The sequence below is a fragment of the Nyctibius grandis genome, chromosome 11 (genome assembly GCF_013368605.1).
Source record: "Nyctibius grandis isolate bNycGra1 chromosome 11, bNycGra1.pri, whole genome shotgun sequence".
NCBI classification, from domain to species: domain Eukaryota; kingdom Metazoa; phylum Chordata; class Aves; order Nyctibiiformes; family Nyctibiidae; genus Nyctibius; species Nyctibius grandis.
In genome coordinates, this window is record NC_090668.1 from 15,488,921 (window position 1) to 15,508,574 (window position 19,654).

Consider the following 19,654-nt stretch of genomic DNA (forward strand, 5'->3'; position numbering starts at 1 on the left):
TGAAAGCAATAGCAAAAAAATGTTGCAGGCAATGGCTAGTGTAGAAGTCCATAAGGCACCAGAACTGATGATCACTGACCTAATGGATTTTTTTCTTTTTCCTGTTTTGTTTTAATCAGAGTTACCGCCAAGTCCGTCTCAATGAACTCTTACAAGAGCATTCGAGGGCAGCTAACCTCATTGTCCTGTGAGTTGCAAGATTTTAGTTCTAACTTAGAGAATAGTCTAATATGTGAAGGGATTCTGGACTAGAGCAACAGAAACATTTGTGTTAATTCATTGAGGGCAAAAATAATATTTTAAGTTCCTTTTGAAGGACCTGCATCTGGACTGATGGTTCTCCGGGACTATACTGAATATGAATCTTTCCTAGTGGTTCTTCATAGCTTAAAACAAAGCTCTACTTGTGAAAATGTGTCCAAAATGTAATCTTCACATCCAAATCTACATGTTGAGTGTTCCACCTGCTTACTCACCTGCAGAAACTACATTTTGCTTTCTTTTCCCCCAACTATTAACAACTCGAAGTTAGAGAAAGGATTCTTTTGATTTGCACATAATAAATGGAGCTGTTAGCCAAGGTCTGCTTGGAACCATGTAAAACTGAATAAGGATGATGCAACTGCAGAAAGAAAAAGAGGCCACCAATAAAATTACAAAAAAAAAAAAAAAGCAGCCGCCATTTTCAGAATCAATTTCTAGTTATAGCCACATTTTTTTATACACAGCTTCAACAGATTAGTTAGTATTTGTGATGCGCAGATAAACCTCTTTAGCTCTATTACTTCAGCCTCCAAAAAGGGGGTGATCAGGTAGTGTTTACCATAAATTGACCCATACTTTAAAACTCCCATCTCACAGTAATTACAGATCAGGAAAGAAGCTGATGGGCTGCAAAACTGTGCGTGTAGTGTATTTTTATCCTTTTAAAAAAATCACATTACATGTGGGTTTTATGACCCTGAAAATGCTTCTTTACCAGTTTAAGGTTACAATCACAAGCAGTCCGTGCCCAGTACAACTAGCCATGTTAATGGCACTAAACAGGTGAGCAAGCGTTTGCAAGATTAAGGCCTAATGGTAGCTTGTGCTAAGATTAAAACAATCGTATAATCTAATTATGAACATTCAGAGTTGTATATGAACAGTTAACGTTTTCTACTTAATATTTAGTGAGATGCATGTTATCAGGGCTGCCCCTGTCTTCACAATGTTAATTTTATTTTTCTCTCTGTCTAAACAGGAGTCTCCCAGTGGCAAGAAAAGGAGTAGTATCTGATTACCTGTATATGGCGTGGCTAGAAATTCTATCCAAGAACCTTCCTCCAACCTTAATGGTCAGGGGCAACCACAAAAATGTACTCACTTTCTATTCTTAGAAAAACATCAGTGCCTAGAATATTCCTTGCTTGATTTCAACACCTACATTTTTAATGGCAGTGATTTATTAAAGACATACTTATCTAATACAGATCTAAAACTTAACTAATTGACAGAAAATTTTTGAGAAATCCAAAGCAACACAGTGAAGAATTAGACAAAAAAATGTAAATGGTCCCTGCTGGTGTTACACTCCAGTACAGGCAAAAGAAGGAAAATCTATATATATCTATCTCACATGAGACAGCAAATATTCTGAACATACAAAGAAGAAATTCCACTAATTTTGTCAAGTATTAAAATGCTTTTGGTATTTATCCTGCGAATCCAAAATTAACTGCTACAATACAAAAAGCATTAAATCTACAAATAAATACTTCTTTCAAATTGTACTGTCATAGTTGCCAATAGACACACAGGAGGATTACAAATAAATGCACCAACTTGGGAGAGAGAAAAAAAACCTGTATGGTATCCATCAGGTCAAAGTCATAAACTGATACAATGCAAGTAGAATGCCTGTGATGCTGTTTAACTATAATATTGCCAAATTTAAGACCTATGCCTACAGTAGATGCTTTTACCTAAATTGTTCTGCTAATTTATAATTCAAATGCTTCTAATTAACTGACAAACAAAAAAGTTACATATATAAAAATATGGCTTGTATATGACAAGACTTGATAATGAATTTTCAAGCTCTGATATGGAATGGAATATATGATTGCAAATAATTAAATGTGGTAAGTAAATTTCACAGAGAAATCAGTGAAATACTAAATATTCTGACAATTTTTGCTATAAATATTAGGGTTAATACAATCTGACATTATACTTTGGGGTAATATGTACAGTGATTTACATGATTAGAAAACAACAAAAACTCCATTAGCTGAGTTGAATGCCTTATTTTTTGATTTATATAACATATTTCTCTTAATTTTAGACTCTCTAAATAATATTCATTATACACTAAGTTAAAATAAAGGAAATCCATTAAGTTGTGTAATTTTTCTATTTTCTGTTCTGCAACGTTATAGTATTTTATAATTTCAGCTGTCAATAAAAGCAGCTTCTCTTTTTAATGGGGAAAGCTATATCCTATGTGTAAGCATTATTTAACTTAAAGACCATTCAGGAATGCAGCTAATTTAATTACTGTAGTTCTGCAACTCCTTTGCAGAGATCAACTGAAATCTAAGCCCAGGAAAGCCAAGGGACCCTGACTTTCACTAACTGTTTATTTTAAAGTGGGCCTCAGCTTCCATCTTTGCTTGAATTATTAGAATTTAATTTGTGGAGGATCTAGCGCTCCATCTCCAAAAATGACAAATATTTGATATTCATCTTTTTCCAAGTTCAACAGCAGCAATTCAGCAGAACATGGTAATGCAGCCCAATAATCCATGTTTTATTTTCTCCATCTATTAAAGGCAGGATATGAAATACTGATATTTTCTCATAATGTTCTTCCTTCACTCCTTCTTACACATTTACAACCAGGTTGAAGGATCATTTTGCAGGTTAACTGCATGACACAGATATAAGAGTTTCCTAGATATACTAGGCTTCCTGCACAGCTCTGAGCAAACCAGACTTCACATTCTGCACTTGCAAAACAGGGAGATTCTTCTCATCCTTCGCAGAGACGTTAGCAATGGTACAGGAGCTTGTTACATACTGTCAGGTCCTTCCACCTTTATAGAATGGCAATGGCCACCATCCTCTCCACCTCACTTCAGACACCAAACAGGTATAATCTGCATGTGGTACCCAGACAGTCAACACAGAGAAAAAGAGCTTTTAGGGAGGCTCTGCTTAGGCCTTCTGTAAGTGTGTTTCTTATCACAATCTACAGAAGGACCTGGGGGAATTACACACCTGCATAAAGTCCTTCAGTTATGCACAAGAGTGGCAATGGTTTCCTAAATATTCCCAAGAACTGTAATTCTCAATCTACAGGGAACATTGACCCAAACTGATTTGGGGGACGGAAGCAGATCCAAATAGAGAAGGAGCACAATATGAACCAGCAATGGCACTTTCAATACTATTCACACTTCTGTCTCACAAACACATCACTGCAGGCTTTGCAACAATAAATCCCAAGAGGTATGTTTCTAAATGAACAGCCATCAAAAACTAAGTACTAACACACATCACTGTAAAACTCCTTGCTTAGACTGCAGTGATTTTTAGAAGATGTATCCACACAACATTACCAGATTTATAACAAGCAGCACAAACTTTAGATGCAACAGTACTTAACTACCTGAAAGTAAAGTGTTATTTCCACAAATTCACAAGTAATTTCCACACAGCAGTTTCCTAGGAGCTTCTATTTCTTGTTCCTCACCATGATTTCTGAAGTGTGTACATGACCAATTTGGAGAGCATACTAATTATGGACTCTTAAATTGCAACTTTGGTTGCAAAATTTTGTTAGTCCACCTACCTCCTTTCCCACAGTGTAACAGACACTTCCTCTTTTATACACATTATGCATATAACAGCTGCTGAATTTTAATCACCACGTTAACAACTGAATTCTAATTACACGGTTGACATCTCTAGAAAAAACACGGCTCTAAAGCTGTCTAGCACATTTTGAGCATATATCACACTACCAACTCTGCAGGTTTATATAATCTAGGGTTGATTTGATTAGCCAGGACAAAAGCAAGCATAGATAAGGTGACCAGGGACATTAAAGTGTGAAAATACCGTTGCTATGAAGCAAGAACAAAGAATATTTTGAGTCATCTTTAAAAGTCTAGGCATCCTGCACAACTAAGCTTGTGCCTAAGGGCCTGTTAAAATGATCCACTACTGCTCCTCTCATCAGTGAATCTTACCTTTCCCTCCTAATGTTAGTGGAGCTCAAGCAGGTATCAAAGGTAGCATTTCATCATAATTCAAAGAATTCGTTCTCTTTAAGCATTTTTACAACCACTGGCAAGTTGCCCATCTTGATCACATACCCCCAGGGCATGGTGTTCTGTAATGGTAATAGGTGTCCCCACCTAGTGCTCCAGAACAGCAGTTTTTCAACATGCCTTTCACTAGATTTTTCAGTCCCCAACAGATATTAGTTTTGTTTTGTTTTTGTTTTGTTTGTTAATTTTATTTTTAAATCAGCAACTCAATAGTGCAAGTCAAAAAGGCATCACATTCTGATGAATGAGCTGCAGCTGCTCAAGCCACATTGTGCAAAGAGGATGCTGCTATCATACTTCACACCCAAAGGAGTTCTCCACTTAATCATCAGAATCACAAAGTACAAGGCTCCAGCCACTTGCATAGTAAATTTCACCTGTCTTAAACCTCTGCAATGCTCATTACATCTTTGAAAAGTCCTACCAAAAGCCCTCCTGGCCAGGCAAAATGAGACAAGCTGCCCTTCATTCTCAGAAATGAGAATTTCTCAGATGTTCCTCATCTTTCTTTCTTTTTTCTACAATTCCACATGGTATTTCAAGATCTTCTTTAAGGCAAAAAGCTGTTTCAGCAACTGGTTAATAGCCTACAAGTAACAGACATGGCAACAGGTAACATGAATTAGCACTGAAGATGTAGAGACAGTGAAAACAGTTTTTAGCTATTATTGACTCATTTAACTCCCCACACCTGTTTGCCACCTCCCCTCTAGCAGAGGTCCCTGACTTACCAGCAAAGCTAGGAGAACAGAATTTGAGTAACCCTCAGCTGCTTCGGCTTGAAGTTCAGTGGTCTCCCTCAAGCTGCTGCCTCAGGCCACTTGACTGTCATTGGACTTCAATGAGGCGATCAAGGATCACTCCAAGATCCTGCACTCTCTCTCTCTCTTCCCCCTGCTACCTGACTGTAACTTTTGTCAGAGGGGCAATAAACCCTTAAAGTGCTGCAGCTGTTTGCCAAATGAGTGACTCAGCCTTCAAGTTACAGGTGAGGAAAATCAAAGGTTTGTAACAGTGTGGTTCAGCATATATCAGACCACCATTTAAACATCTATTCATTCTGGTACCTGGTTGGCACAGCCCCTTAGCAGATGTGTAGCCTGTTGAGACTCCTCCCTCAGCACTGCTGAAGGAACACCTTGCACTGGCCTTGACTCTGCTAAGAAAAATGGAAAATGTAGCTGTGCCAGTGCAACAACAAACAAATATAGCAAATTTTAGCTCACATCCTCCACAAATAAAAAGAGCAATAACCCACAGTCACGCCATTGCTGGAATTTCATCAGAGGAAATTCTGTTTCAAACAAAATAAAGCACTAAGGTTGTTCTGGAACAGAGTAAAAAGCAATGGCAAAATTCCACCGTCCCCCACACTGTACAGCAAAACACATGATCAAAAATAGAGCTTAATTATAAATAAATACCCTAACAGTAGCCTTTTAAATTACAAACCTTAATCACTGTGAGAGCGACAGCTGTTCTAAGTGAGACTGGGGTGGGGAATCTCTCTTTTAAAGCCACAATTCTCTTCTAATAAAGATGCTCATTCTAACACCAAAACTTCAGTGGGGAGAATTTTACGGGTTATTATCCCTGCAAGAAGCTCTATGTTTCTTTCTGTGTACAACAAAGCAGCCTCCACCTCCTACTCTCAACCTAGGTAAGGCAGATAATTTCAATTTATCTCACTATTGTTTTTCAAAATCAGGAGGAAATGCCCAATGGACAGCAGCACTAATCAGCAATCAAGAATGGAGGAATGTTGACTAAGTGACTAGCTGCAGAGCAAACAGCACATTCCCAGGACCAAGACAAACTTGCCCAGACTTTAAGCATAGAATTTTTTTCATTGTAAAGATATGGGGAAAAAAGTGTCACCCAGTTGAGACCTTTCTCCTTGATAATACATTTGGATGAGTCCTCCTATCTACTATTTATGGACTTCCTGGCTGCCTTAGACGCAGTGTTGAACCCAGCCTGCCTCACTGAGCCAGGCCATTCAAAAAATTAGTCCTTTTCTAGACTATAGTGCAGGATGCTTTTTCACATAGGTCTGTGATACATACATATTCTCAAACAGTGCATGCTATTAAGACTGAAAGTGCTGAACAGCAATAAAAGAAACCCCAAATTGGGACATTCTTCAAAATATTTTTCACAATTGGACTGCAATGTGTAGCAATGGTTTCACTGCCATCTGGCTGCATTTAAGAAGTGTAACATAGCAAGGAGACAATCACACACACTGCGATCTTAAGTCACAAAGAACCATTGTTTGACAAAATTTAGACTAGCAAACAGACCTCCAACAGTCTGCAGCTATTTTGCACAGAGAAAAATACATCCATCAGAGTGGTCAAGCACCTGTTTTGCAACTATGAATCCAACGGATACTCTTGTCAGTGCACAGCATGGAGAGCTGTGAGGGAATTTAGGGAAGTCTTTCATAGACGGGATGGCAAGAGGGCAGTGAATATCAAAATCAAAGATAGTGAAATCATGAAAGTGCTCTGCTCTGAGACAGAAGAACAAGACAGGCAGAGCATTGATAGGTTTTCCTATCTACGCCTCGAGAAGGAGGGGAAGCAGTTTTCATAAGGCAAACGCTTCTGTCACTGCCTGACAATTTCCGAAGGATACTGGTTATCTGCCGCAGGACGCCAGGCAGCACTCCCGGTACGCCACCCGCACTACCGGCCACGCTTGCTGTGCGACTTGGTAACGGAGCGGGGCGACTCCCCGGAGGGAGCTGTCACAGCCCAAGTGCCCGCTGCGAGGCGCCTCCGCGCTCCCGCTCGGTCCCCCAGCGCGGCCCGGTGACAGGGCCTGCGCTCTCCGCCGCGGGTCCTGGCTCCGCCCGCCCGTGCTGCCGCAATCGCGTCCCCCGGCAACGCTGAGCGCCCGCGAGGTCCGGCCGCCGCCCCGCGGCACAGCCACCACCCCGCGGCACAGCCACCACCGTGTCCCGCGGAGGCCCGCGGCGCCGGGTCGCTGGCGGAGAGGCTGCGCCGCGCCGCATAGCAGGTAGACCCTGGGTAGGGGGAGAAGGGGGCGCCGCCGCCCTCCGCCTGCGCCCCACGACCCTGTTACCGCCGGACAGCGGCAGGGAGCGCCGGGCGGCCTCGCGGCGGCACGCTCGCCACACGGCGACGGCGTTATGCTGGCCCGGCGCCTCAGGCGGCTCCTGCACCCCCGCAGGCGCAGTAAGGGGGCGGTGGGAGCATCGGGGGGAGCATACAGTGCCCAGCCGCACTGCGGCCCTGCTCGGCCGCGGACCCCATCCCTCAGGGGCCACCCAGCCGCGACCAGGAGGGGCTACGGGGCGCCGCGACCGGCGAGTCCCGCCCGACGTCCTGGGGCGGGAACCAGCGCCGTGAGGGGCCCCTCAGGGAGGGCCCGGGGAGTATGGGCGCTGAGGAGGAGCCGGGCGAGGCCATTCTCACCGGCGAGGGGTGGCGAGGGTACACCGCGCAGAGAGCGGCCGGGGATGGAGTGATTCCCCCCTCTGTGTCAGCCTTCAGTGGGCCGTGCCGGTTTTCGCGGGCTTTTCCCTCTTCCCCTCACAGCGGGTCTCTCTCGCCTCCCCGTCCCCGCTCAGCGATGCCCTCCTCCGCGGCCGGCCTGCAGCCGTCCCCCAGCAAGAGGCAGAACCGCTCGGTAGCCGGGGAGCCCACCGCACGGCTCCGCTTTACTAAGCTGTCCGAAAACGCCTCCGCCCCTTCCAGGGGCTCTGCTCGGGCTGCGGGCTACGATCTATACAGGTGAGGGTACCCCACCCAGGGGAGGAGCTCACGTCCCGTCTCGTTTCCTCTCCGGCAGAGGCTCCGCCACCCCGCTCGGCGAGCCCCTTGGCTCGGTGCTCCGGCGGCTGGGAGGCAGGTCCTCTTCCTGAGCAGAGCCCCCCGGAGAGGCTCGCCGGCCCTGCAGAAGAGGAGGCCAGAGCTGGCCTGTTCGTTAGCTCCCTTGCTCCTCCATCCCTCTCCCTTCGTTTCCGGAGGTCTGTGGTCCAGTCGTGCTGCAGCATCGATTTCATCAGGTAGCGATGCAGCCGTTGGCTAAAAGTCAGGCCTGGACACATGAGCCTGAGTTGCTGTTGGCGCCAGCGTTGACTGGGTGCCTTCCTATTGAAAGAAAAAAAAATGGTAGTGCATGTGGGCCCTTCCCTGCCGGTGCTTATGCTTTTCTGCTTTCCTCTTGGCTGTTAGGTGCTGCCTGCCAAAGGAAGTTGTGGCAGTTTGATAATGCTTCTAGCCGGGAACCATGCGGGTTGCTGTACAGACTTAGGTTTTGGTTTGCTTGAACCAAAGCAAAGGTTTTCACTATGTTCAGGAATATCTGCAGCTAGGCTTGTGGTTGTTTGCATGGTGCTTCTGTGATCAAATACAGTCACTAGTTATAACTGAACTCCACTGTGACCTCCTCTGCCTTGTCTTTTTTAGTATTAAAATAAGCAGCCTGTCTTTTTCTTCCTTTGCCTGACTTCCTTCCTGAAGCTTTGCTTCATCACACTTGACACTTTTTTCCTTTGTATTCCTTTTGTCTTACCAGGTTTTTGTTCTTGTTACAGCGGTGCACTGTACACTTTGAAAAACTCAGTTTCATAAAAAAATCTTTCAGTGCTTCCCAGTGTTTAAAAATCAGTTCTTCATCAAGGCCAAGATATGCTTGCCTTAAACAAGTAGAACAGTCTCACTGTGGTATTGTCACCACTGCCTTTCATCAAGGCTCCAGTTGGGTGGCTTCGTAAAGTTATTAAAATATCTCTAGTTTGCAGTTCCCAAGAGAATCACCTGAATTGTGAACTTCTGACCTGCTCAGAAAAAAACAACATTGTTGCCTAAAATTTAACTTAATAGGTTATTATTTTTGATTACAACTAGTTCATCTGCTGTAGAAGGCTTAATCAGAAGAGTGTATTATCCTTAAAGTTTCTGGTTTTGCACAAAAATTGCACAACCCCATTCACCTAATGGTTAATTTAAAGTTAAACTTGTATTTTTTTATCTTACCAGTTAAAAAAACATTTTAAACTAGCAGTCTTAAGACTATGCTGTTCAAATGGCACTACTGAAATCTTAAGATAGCACCATCAAAATGGGAATATCTTGTTGTTTAGGACCTGCATTAGATATTGCAGATCTGGAAATATTTCTTGTATAAATTCCATGGTATAAATTCCCAGCAGGAGTAATTTTGGGTAATTTTGTACCGTAAGTTACCGAGAAGAAAATTTTCAACATATTCTATATAAACTAGTGTTTGTTTCTTTAATGTAGTGCCTATGACTGCGTGATACCACCCATGGAAAAGGCTGTAGTGAAAACAGACATTCAAATTGCACTTCCTTCTGGATGCTATGGCAGAGTAGGTAAGTAAACAGGCTATAAAAAGGCTGCAGAGTCATTGTAGAACAGGTTTGACGCCATCTTCACATTTAGATTCTGCCTAAAGCTTTCAGAATTAGTCTACACAAAAAAAAGGTGTAATGTGGCCGTGTGATTTATTAAGCCTTGTAATAGATGTTTCTTGTCAAATACATTTAGGTTTGGTGTATGTCAAGTGACAAAAAGATAATTAGCAAAAATTTTCATAAGCTACTTACAACTTTATAGGCTATGCAACAGATAGATAGATAATTATTTCTCTGCAGTTTCAGAATTCAAATCGCAGACCACTAGGTAATAAAGACATAAAGAAAATACACCCCAGATGTTTAAAAATTAACCCTGAAGTAAGAGTACTAGTGTAGTAGAATTTGACTACTTTTTGTGACAGAATACTTGAGAGAATCTGTACAAGATATTTTGTTATGTTTTGTGCATTCTTTTTCTGAATTATGTATAAATTCTTAAAGTAAAAAAAGCGATAGCCACTCCAGTGGAAAAGCATGATCAGAGTTTGCCGTGTCCTTTCATCTAAAGGGAGAATGCATGTGCATTTCTCTTATCCCAGACAAAGAAAATTTTGAAGAGAGTAACATTTTAGCACATCAAAGTAGGCTTAGGTAAGTAAAAAAAACACTTGCACATCATTTAATTTATCTGTGCATGCTATTTCTTAGGAAATTGTTTGCCAGATATTGTTTTCAATCGTAACTGGAATGGATTGACCTCATAGTCTTTTGAGATTATTCCAAACCAGTGGTAGCTGCCAAAAATAAACCAAGATTAGACAGTCATCATCTGCTCCAGCCGCCTTCCTTGGAGAAACCTACTTTGCAATTGGTGGTCTAAATAAAGATATGCTTATGTCACTTAAAGATTGCAATTTTATTGTAGCCTGTAGCAGCTGTTATTTTGTTTAATATATACATTAACACTTACAGTAGTTCCTGTAAAATCATGTTTATTTTAGAAAGACTGGAAACAGTTCTTGCTGCCACAACTCTGTGCAAACACATTATCATCTAACCTATAAATATTGTGTAAGAGTTTTAAAAGAAATAAATTATTATACTTACAAAAAAATTATTGTTTTCTAGCACCACGTTCTGGTTTAGCTGCAAAGCACTTCATAGATGTTGGTGGTAAGATTTTTGTTCTTTTTACTAAGCCTTTGTAAATCTTGATTGCAGAAGTGCCTTAATTTCACATTGTAATATGTGTAAATAAATAATGCTAGCTTCACTGGTAGTCTGGCAAAAGGAGATAACTGGGTAATACCTCAGATAGCCAGTGCATCATAATTATTTAAAAACCTGCTGAATTATAAAAATATTACTAATTTTTTAAAAATAATAACCATATTGTACTTTTGTAGGCAATGCCTGGCATAAAGTTATTTTTTGGTTTAGGCTTTAAAGATGACTTTTTACATTCTGCTTTATCCATTTTCACTAAACATCTTTGTGTGGTTCTTTTCAGTCTAGTGTAAGATCTGAATGAATTAAATCAATAATGATATGCTTTTACGCAGAGAATATATAGTAATGGTATTCAAAAGGAATGATAGAAAGCACTGGAATACACCATTACTGTGGGTAGAATTGATTAGTAAGTTGAAAAGAGCTTTAGTTTACTCTTACTGATGAAAATGTAACGAATTATGTAAAGCAAATGAAATTTAAACTTGTAACTTTGTAGATTAATTAAAAATTGAAAGTCTTTTGAAACAGAAATAAAACTAAAATCCCACTATCTACAAGTCATCACTGGGGTTTTTTTGTTTGTTTAGTACTAGCAACAGATTTATTTTGAACAACAAGGTGGGTTTTTTAAATATTTTGAGCTTTTCTTTTATCTTAATTAGAAATTCACAGATATCTCTTCAAAAACAATTATTAGAGACATAGCTATAATCAGAAGCCTCCATCAAGCCTCACTGTCCTTTTGCCATATCCCTATAAGTGCAACATGAAGTAAATTATATTGAAAGTTTAATTCCAGTTTTGCAGCAGGGCTGATCAGAGCACACGCAGATTCTCTAAGTATTGTATTATACAATGGCATCTACATTGCACACAAGTTCTCACCGTTGAGATTGTTGTGGAGTTATTCTGAGCACAGCAGTAACCACAGCAATTTAACTAGCACTAAATGTGTATTTTGTTGTTCTAATTGTACAAGAATACAGTTCTAAGTAAAATGTTTTCTGCCTCCTAAAACCCTAAGCAATTGTTTTTTCCGGTGATAGATTATAGTAAAAGAACCAAAACCTACATTTCTGATGTAATGACATAAAGAAGATGCATCTAATGGGTATCTTCAAAAGTGCTGGGTGGCAGAGAGAGCACATTTTCTGCAAGCACATTATAATTTGAGTCATAATGGAAGGTGACAAGAAAATTGTGCTGAAAAGTTGAGGCCTTTTCCTCTTCGCTAGGTTCTTGGGGTTTTTTGTTGATTTGTTGTTTGGTTGTTGTTGGTTCCCCCCCCAGTGTTAAACAAGAGAGACTAACTACAACAGTGGTACTCAGCCTTTACTTGCTTATAGGCTTCGCTCTAGAGGTGAAGAAGGGTGACTCTAGGCATCTTTCTCTTTCTGATGCCAAGCCAATGAAAAAAGCAAAGCAATTTCCAGTATAATTTAGAGCTGCTGCAGAACTACTTTATTCTGTCTGCTTTATGGTTTATCAAAGTCTGGCTGTGCCTGTGATACAGTTCTGATATCAGAGGTTAAAGGGGAGCATCTGTGCTGGCTTTGTGTCATTCAGGCTTTGTCTTAAATAAGAATTGATTCTTGCATGTCTGTAACACTAAGTTTTTTTAAGTGTTGCTGGATGACATACAAAAGAGCACTAAGTGGGAATCAAAGATTCTGTACACCCCTATGACTCTCTGTAGTATACATGGTCTACTATAGCGTGGTTCTTTAAAGCGACAATTCTAAAACAAATTTTTTGTTTATATGAAAAAATACATATGCTCTGTAACAGTCTTTTCAATCTGGAAGTTAACCTAGGAAATACCAGAAGGCAACCAGAAGTGCTTAGCAGGATGACCTATGTTCAGATTTTAAAAAAAGCTGTCAGTTGACAAACCATGAGTAAAAACTATTACTGCAAGTTAGTAGAGAACTTATTAAAAAAAAGCCTCCACCACCACACCAAAAAAAAACAACAACAAATAAACCAAAACAATTGTTACATAATTTTAACTTGTTCTGCAGAAGTATTTTTTGTCATAATGAGGGCATATCCATTTAAGTAAAAATACATTGTCAGAAGTCCTAAGGGTCAGGGAGAAAAATTGGGATCATGCAAGAATATGTTCACATCTGCTAGGTGTGGATGCTTTCCCAACGAGTGACATTCCAAGCTTCTGACAGAGCAAGACAGAATGTCAGACTGCCAATGCCAATGCATGATTTTTTCCAAAAGTGACTTAGATGATTTCCACCCAATACACATAATTCAGAAAAGTGCCTTAGTCCTCAGCACTGTATATAATTATTGCAACTTGCTGTTCCAGAATAACAGAATGCCAAGGATGTTAATGTGTTTTGCCAGCATGCCCAGTTACATAGAGTGAGTTTGTAACCCCATGCAGAAGGAAAACTGATCGGGTCTTCCTGGATCATATTTTCCTATATCTTCCAAAGATCATACATTCTTTGATGCAAATAGGGTAGTTTGAACTCAAAATCCACATGGTGGTTAAACTCAGTAACACTATATCAGTGGAGGTATAATACATTTAAAGAGAAAGTGATTAGTAGGGAATTAATTTCATGAAATCTTTACCCAGCTGTGCCTTTAATGGAATTTGAAATTATCATGGCTTTGACAGTGTTTCAGTCACTCAGCACAGCATTAGACTAATTGTTTTGGCACAGAACATATTTTTAAATGTTATTATCTTAATACATAACTTCAACTCTAATTGCAACTTCTGTTTGTATCGGGTATGCTTTTAAGGAAGAAGCCTACTCTTCCTCTCTGCTTTGTCTGGAAAGCTTTCATCCTCAAAAGTGTGCAGGAAGTGCAATTCTTGCCTGCTAGAAAATACATCCGATACAATCCGTAGAACCATTACAAGGTGTTTACTTTATAGCTAAGCTTAGAAAATTATGGTGTTTTAGTGAGAGGTTTTTTTCCGCCCTCTAGTGAATAATACGAGTGACTTAAGTTTTCAGTGTTGCTGACTTCAGTTCAGCCACAGAAATATTCATCAATCTTTTCCATCTTTAGTTATCAGACAGTTTTCAGATCCTAAGGAGCCAGTCTGTAGCAGTAGTCAAATAGGTGGTCAAAAGAATTCAGTATGTGTTCATAGGCAGGTGACAGCCTTTTCAACAAATGCTTGTAAAATAAATTCCAATGTCTATACTTAAAGCTGAGATTGTGCTAATGCCATTGTTTAAAGGTCAGGGAAGCCATCTGACTAGATTAATTGTAAATCAGTATAGGTCCATTATAACACTCCTTTTCAGAAAAAAAAGGTTTCAGGTTTAAACAGGGCTAGAAGTACTAATGTGCCATTAAGCTCCAGTTACTCCAATACAAGCCAAGTTTTAGATACATTTTTTTTTTTCTCCCCCTCTCCCACAAAATAGCAGCAACATCTGGTAGATCAAAAAGCTTCATTAGTGGTTAAGCACTAACCAGTACATCAAGTACAATTTTTGTCATTATGAAACTTGCTTTCTGTCAGAGACATGAAGGCAGAAAAGTTAATTTAGAATGACTTTAAGTAGCCCCAGTTGTTCTGTTCTATACATTTTCTTCAGATAATTCCAGCAAAAATGTGACATGCAAGTGTTTCTTGCATGTATAAATCTAACCATACTACTTTTAAATTGGTACATTTTATACATATAAAAGCATAATCTCCATTTAAATAGAATTAGTAATCTGTAGTAATCAGTTTTGAGTATGCTGTTATATCAGAGCAGAAATAAAACTAGCCCTCGTTATGTTAAAGTAGCAAATTCCATTATCAATCTCTAATGCGTAGCAATATCTATCCCAGCATATGGTCTAGAAAAATGTCTTAGCTGTATAGAAACACTTGAGAATGGTTTGTCAAATTAAGAATTTATCTAAAGAGCTAATGATCTTTTAATATGCATTTATGAGCATATGTACATAATTTTATGTGCCAGATATGAATTCTGGCTTTCAGCTCTCCAGCTCATTGACTCATGTGAACAAATACACCAAAGTAATGGGCAACTGATTGCACAACTTGAGTGATGCTTAGAATTAATTGTGCTGCCATTACAAGTTTGTTGAATCTCTTTTTGTAATGCATCTACATAGCATGGACTCAGTGTCCACTATTGTATAAAACAAAGCACATTTTTTGTGTAACACTCTTTAGCTAGCACTGTTTAGTCACCCCTGGTTTAGCAATTACGTAAGGGCTCTAGATTATCTGATATTTAAAAAGGCGAAAGGAATAGCACTTTGCTAGAAGGCGGCAAAATTTTCATGTTACTGTTTTATAGTTCAGCCTTTTTTGCTCATACACTTCACACGTGTGCATAGGATTTGATTTTTAATATTTTAAGTATTGAATTGCAACATTGAACTGTGGTAGAAATTGTGCAAGAAAGCTCTGTGATCACCAATATAAGTGATGTACTGTGGTTCTCAGTTTAACTGATGCGTAGTTGAATTTCTGAAAGCTGGTGTAACCTAAACCAAATAAGCAGTACAAGACCTGTGCATGTAGCTTCAGTACATCAAGGTCTCTGAATCAACTGAACTGAATGCTACATTCAAGATTTTTTTAAATTATTTTTTTGATTCTGGAAAATGTTCATGCACAGCAACCCCTATGGTTTGTTCACTGTTACTTTTGACAGTGCTCTGTAATTAGGGTCCCTTTAAGCAATTGCATGCAGTTAAATACCAGTGAGTTAACGAGAACTGCATGTTTTTCTGAATTTTCAGAACTCAGGGGATACTCCCAGTGTTACTAGCACCTTAATTAGGACGCTGCTCAGAAATGTGATTGGATTAACCCGTAACATTACAAGGGAAAGAGAGCTGTATAAATACATTTTTCACACACTATAACTAGCGCAGAGATTGTACACTAACTATGGACCATATATACTGCAACATTTTCACTCAGCTGAAGAAACTAAGCCCTCAGTTTTCTATTCTTAAGTGTGTATGTTGTGGTTCAACATTGAAACTTCAAGGTATAGTCATACTACAATTTCCTCTGGTGTTTATAATCTCTAAAGGTAGTACTTTGTATGAGTCTGAGAACATCTTGGAATGACGTGTAATCTTAGTATTTGAAATTTCTGCAAGTAGACTTCAAAATACATACTTTGGTCCACAAGGAAGCCCAAACTCCAGTTTTTCTACTGGAAATATGCTTCCTGTATCTGAGAGAAAAATCCCAAAGAAGCAGAATATGATTATTTCAATGTGTATATATAAGAGCAAGCTTGTTTTACAGTATTTAGATTTGAATGTAGCTGAATGACAATCAATTCCTTAAAGCTTTAGTTCTGTTACCCTGCCTGAGATCCAGGATTTGGATCTGTGCAAATCCGTAGCTCTCAAATAAAAATGTTAGAGTTAAGAACAGATTTCTGCTTGACACTCAAAGAGCTGGAGTTAGCAGAACAAATGGAGCCTGAATTTGGTACAGCTGTCTTGATTTCAGATAGGGTATTACAACTAAAATTAGTAGTACAGTGGTAAAACACTTCTTGATGTGTGATGGTGTTTTTCAGTTCTTTCTGCAAGATTGATTAGCATTTTTAGACACTTCAGTATTTTTCTATATATTGTTTAATTGTGCATGAGTAATATAAAGGATATCAATATGAGATACTGCAATCATCTACTAATCTAAACCTTATCTAATCTACTTATCTAATATACTGACAACATTTATTAAGTGGATATCCCTCTTAATTCTTTCTTATGACAGCTGGTGTTATTGATGAGGATTACAGGGGAAATGTGGGTGTGGTACTCTTCAACTTTGGCAAGGAGACTTTTGAAGGTAAGTGTTAAGCTTGGCAGAGCCTGTTTTCAGCCATCTGACTGGAAATGAGAAACTAATTTTTCTTTAAAAGTCTATGAAGAGTTAGAATTAGCTGAGAATATTTTTCTTCTTACAGTTAACAAAACCGTGAAAACTTAACAATGACCTATCAAGGAAACATGAAAAGATTCCACTCCTAGCAAATTAGGTAGCATGCAAAAAAACCCCAAAACCACACCACCACAAAACCGAAACAAACAAAAAACCCTACTTAGCTAAGCTTTAGATTGATGAGCTGTACTGAAGTACAACTTTGTATTGTTTCTTTGTTACCCCCCCTCCCAAAAAAAAAAAAAAAAAAATTAGCTGAGCAGTATTTGAGATAAAAACGTCTCCAGGATCCTGGGAAACATGACTACTAAAGATACAATTTTCCCTTAAATCATGCTCACTGTCTGCAAACTCCCAATTTTAAGCCTCAGGGCCCAGTTACAGTATTGCCAGTGTTTTTGCAGCCTTTTCTGCAACTTCACAGCACAAGCTTCTTGGGGAAGTTCTGTGAACCAGATTGGGTGCTAATCAGAAATTTTGTTTTCCTTTTATCAGTTCAGGTTCCTGGGTCTAGTTCTCAAAAGGAGCTACATTATACATACAGCTGTCTCTCCATCTCTGCAGTATTTATGCATAATGACACTTAAGCTGCCACAATATGGCAGCAGGAATGAGGCGAGATGCCTTGAGCTGGCACTGCTGCTGAAACTTCACCTTAAAAGGACTAAGCACAAGTTTATCTTCGCCTGTATTTTTCTGGGACTATTAAAATCTGCTTAACTAAGTTTCAAATAAGTGTTTACACTTCAGTACATTCTGATAACTCTTGAAGGGGGATTGTCTAAACTTTATATTGATTGTTCACTTTTTTTTGAAGGAACTAATAATATTTTAACTTCATTGCAGTTAAGAAAGGGGATAGGATTGCCCAGCTCATCTGTGAACGCATTTACTATCCTGAGCTAGAAGAAGTTCAAGTAAGTTGCCCAAGAAAATATTTCCGCTATTTTCAATAATTAATAGTTTAAGATAGTTGTATATAAGCTGAAATTCATGGTATACATAAATACTTTGCTTTAAAACTACTTTCAGTGTTAAAACTGCATGGTAGCATTGCTATCTGAATAAAAATCACGATGCTTTGCATGCATTTATGTGGATTTTTTTTTGTAGTTTTCAGAGTTAACAGGTACTTGAGAAACACTTCAGTATGTACTAGAAACAGTTGTCTCACAATGTGAGATTTGTTTAAACTTGTACAAAAGATATTCTAAAATGTCTCTTAAATTTTTTGGTTTAGTTTCTCAGTTATAGCTATTGTTACAGTAAATGTACCTTCCTCTATGATAGACTATATCTGTTGTATAGAAACAAAAGGCAAGTTAAGACACTAAACCAACTTATAATTGATGTCTTTCAGGCTCTAGATGATACAGAACGTGGCGAAGGTGGCTTTGGTTCTACTGGAAAGAACTGAAAATTGCTTGAATATGCTTTTTTTTTGTTATGCTGTTTCTAAATTTTCATTTGAATTAGAAGTGGGATTTTGGAGTACATAAACAAATTTTCAAGTTTTATTCAGACTCCTCTCTATCTGTCCTCCTGTCTATTTTTTACAGTGGGTTCATCTGCATTATGGGGAGACGTGCATGACAGACTTGATTGATTAGTTGATGGATCATTTTTTCTTTTTAGATGTTCGGTCCTCAGTAATAAGAACTCATTGTTTATGTGCTGATTACAGTCTAATAAATTAAAAAATAACTTAATGATTTGATTTTATTTTACTCATCTAAACTAAAATGGCTGATGGTTCCCTTGACAGTTTGTGTTAATCTTCTGAAAGCTATCTTCCACGTAGCTCAGTATTTCATTCTGACAGCTTATTTCATACAGAATTAATGATAATACAGATGTCAATATGACTTCCCACTCTGACCCATAAATCAGAATAAGGCAAAGATATTCAATATTGCATCTTTTACAACCTGTCAAAATACTTGTGTTTCTGTTCGAAGCTAACGTTCTGGCTTTGATCCTTAGCTGATCCTCAAACAGCCGGTTTCTCAGCTCTCTATTAAAGAGCAGGCAATACAGTATTTGAGCTAAATAACACAACTCATCTGGAAATAACTTCTGTACAGTAAACAAATGCTATGAAGTATGCTGTTGAAATATTTGTCGACAAATTCATTAATAAGTTACTGTATAGAAGAAAGATTCTGAATTATTGGAGCAGTGCACAAACTGATTTTTTCAGTTCTACTTTGACCAGTTAACATAGAACTCTTTTGGAATCTGTCCCGAACCTGATTGTTTCTTTTAAGTGCATGAATCTCTTAAATGACTCAAAAGCTTTCAGGTGAAAACATGCACGCAAGAGAAGGGACAAAAAGGAAAGAACCTTGAGTATTTTGCCACTTCACAGAAAAGAATTAGAAAAGAGTGTGAGGCACTCATTCTTTTTTTTCCTGCAGCTGTCTGTATTCTCTTTTTAGATTTTTCTTAGCTGAAAGGTCACAGGTATGAAATACTGTGCTTTAAGTAGTGTTTCAGCAGTGGAAGGGTAGGCCCTTTTGTAGACTAAGATGTTCACAGCATTCTTCTCCTTGGTAGTCTCAAATCATAATAATCCTGTTGGTATTAGTTTCATGTCATTGTGTAGGACTAACCATTTCCAGTGAAGCAGGCTCAAGGTGCAGTGCACATTTTATACATTTTACCCCTCCTTCCCCAGGGAGATGGAAAATAAAGTGTAATATGACAGCATTCAGATTCCTTCAACCATAGGATAGTCATTGCATTGACTTGGCAGTGCTGAAACAAGAAGTACGTTCATCTTTTACTAGGGTGCAAGTCTTTTCCTCCATGTGCATTATATGCTTATCAATCAGT

At 39.0% G+C, this 19,654-nt stretch overlaps 2 protein-coding genes across 5 annotated transcripts in view; both read left to right on the forward strand.

Moving 5' to 3' along the window:
- The window catches only part of SLC12A1 (solute carrier family 12 member 1), a 44,803-nt gene extending 43,424 nt beyond the window's left edge, over positions 1–1,379 (forward strand). For both annotated transcript variants that reach the window (XM_068409887.1, XM_068409888.1), the window contains exons 25-26: positions 120–187; positions 1,244–1,379. In XM_068409887.1, the coding sequence (XP_068265988.1) occupies positions 120–187; positions 1,244–1,379 (204 nt within the window). The remainder of the gene's footprint in view (positions 1–119; positions 188–1,243) is intronic.
- Positions 1,380–7,193: 5,814 nt separating this feature from the next.
- Positions 7,194–18,528, forward strand: DUT (deoxyuridine triphosphatase). 3 transcript variants are annotated; one of them, XM_068410543.1, is made up of 7 exons: positions 7,194–7,340; positions 7,883–8,077; positions 9,593–9,684; positions 10,798–10,842; positions 16,652–16,726; positions 17,666–17,736; positions 18,180–18,528. In XM_068410543.1, the coding sequence occupies exons 2-7, from the start codon at positions 7,917–7,919 to the stop codon at positions 18,234–18,236; spliced, it is 501 nt and encodes a 166-aa protein (XP_068266644.1). In that variant the 5' UTR covers positions 7,194–7,340; positions 7,883–7,916; the 3' UTR covers positions 18,237–18,528. The 3 variants fall into 3 exon arrangements, with proteins under 3 accessions (XP_068266644.1, XP_068266642.1, XP_068266641.1); XM_068410541.1 differs by having other exon boundaries at positions 7,260–7,340; positions 7,915–8,077; XM_068410540.1 differs by lacking the exons at positions 7,194–7,340; positions 7,883–8,077 and adding exons at positions 7,448–7,519; positions 8,136–8,352.
- Positions 18,529–19,654: the final 1,126 nt, after the last annotated feature.

Bases quoted from the DNA above. Each gene is read 5' to 3' on its own strand.
- DUT (XM_068410540.1), top strand. From the start codon at position 7,474: ATGCTGGCCCGGCGCCTCAGGCGGCTCCTGCACCCCCGCAGGCGCA. The intron at 7,520-8,135 runs GTAAGGGGGCGG...CCTCTCCGGCAG, and splicing joins CCTGCACCCCCGCAGGCGCA to AGGCTCCGCCACCCCGCTCG. The intron at 8,353-9,592 runs GTAGCGATGCAG...TCTTTAATGTAG, and splicing joins TGCAGCATCGATTTCATCAG to TGCCTATGACTGCGTGATAC.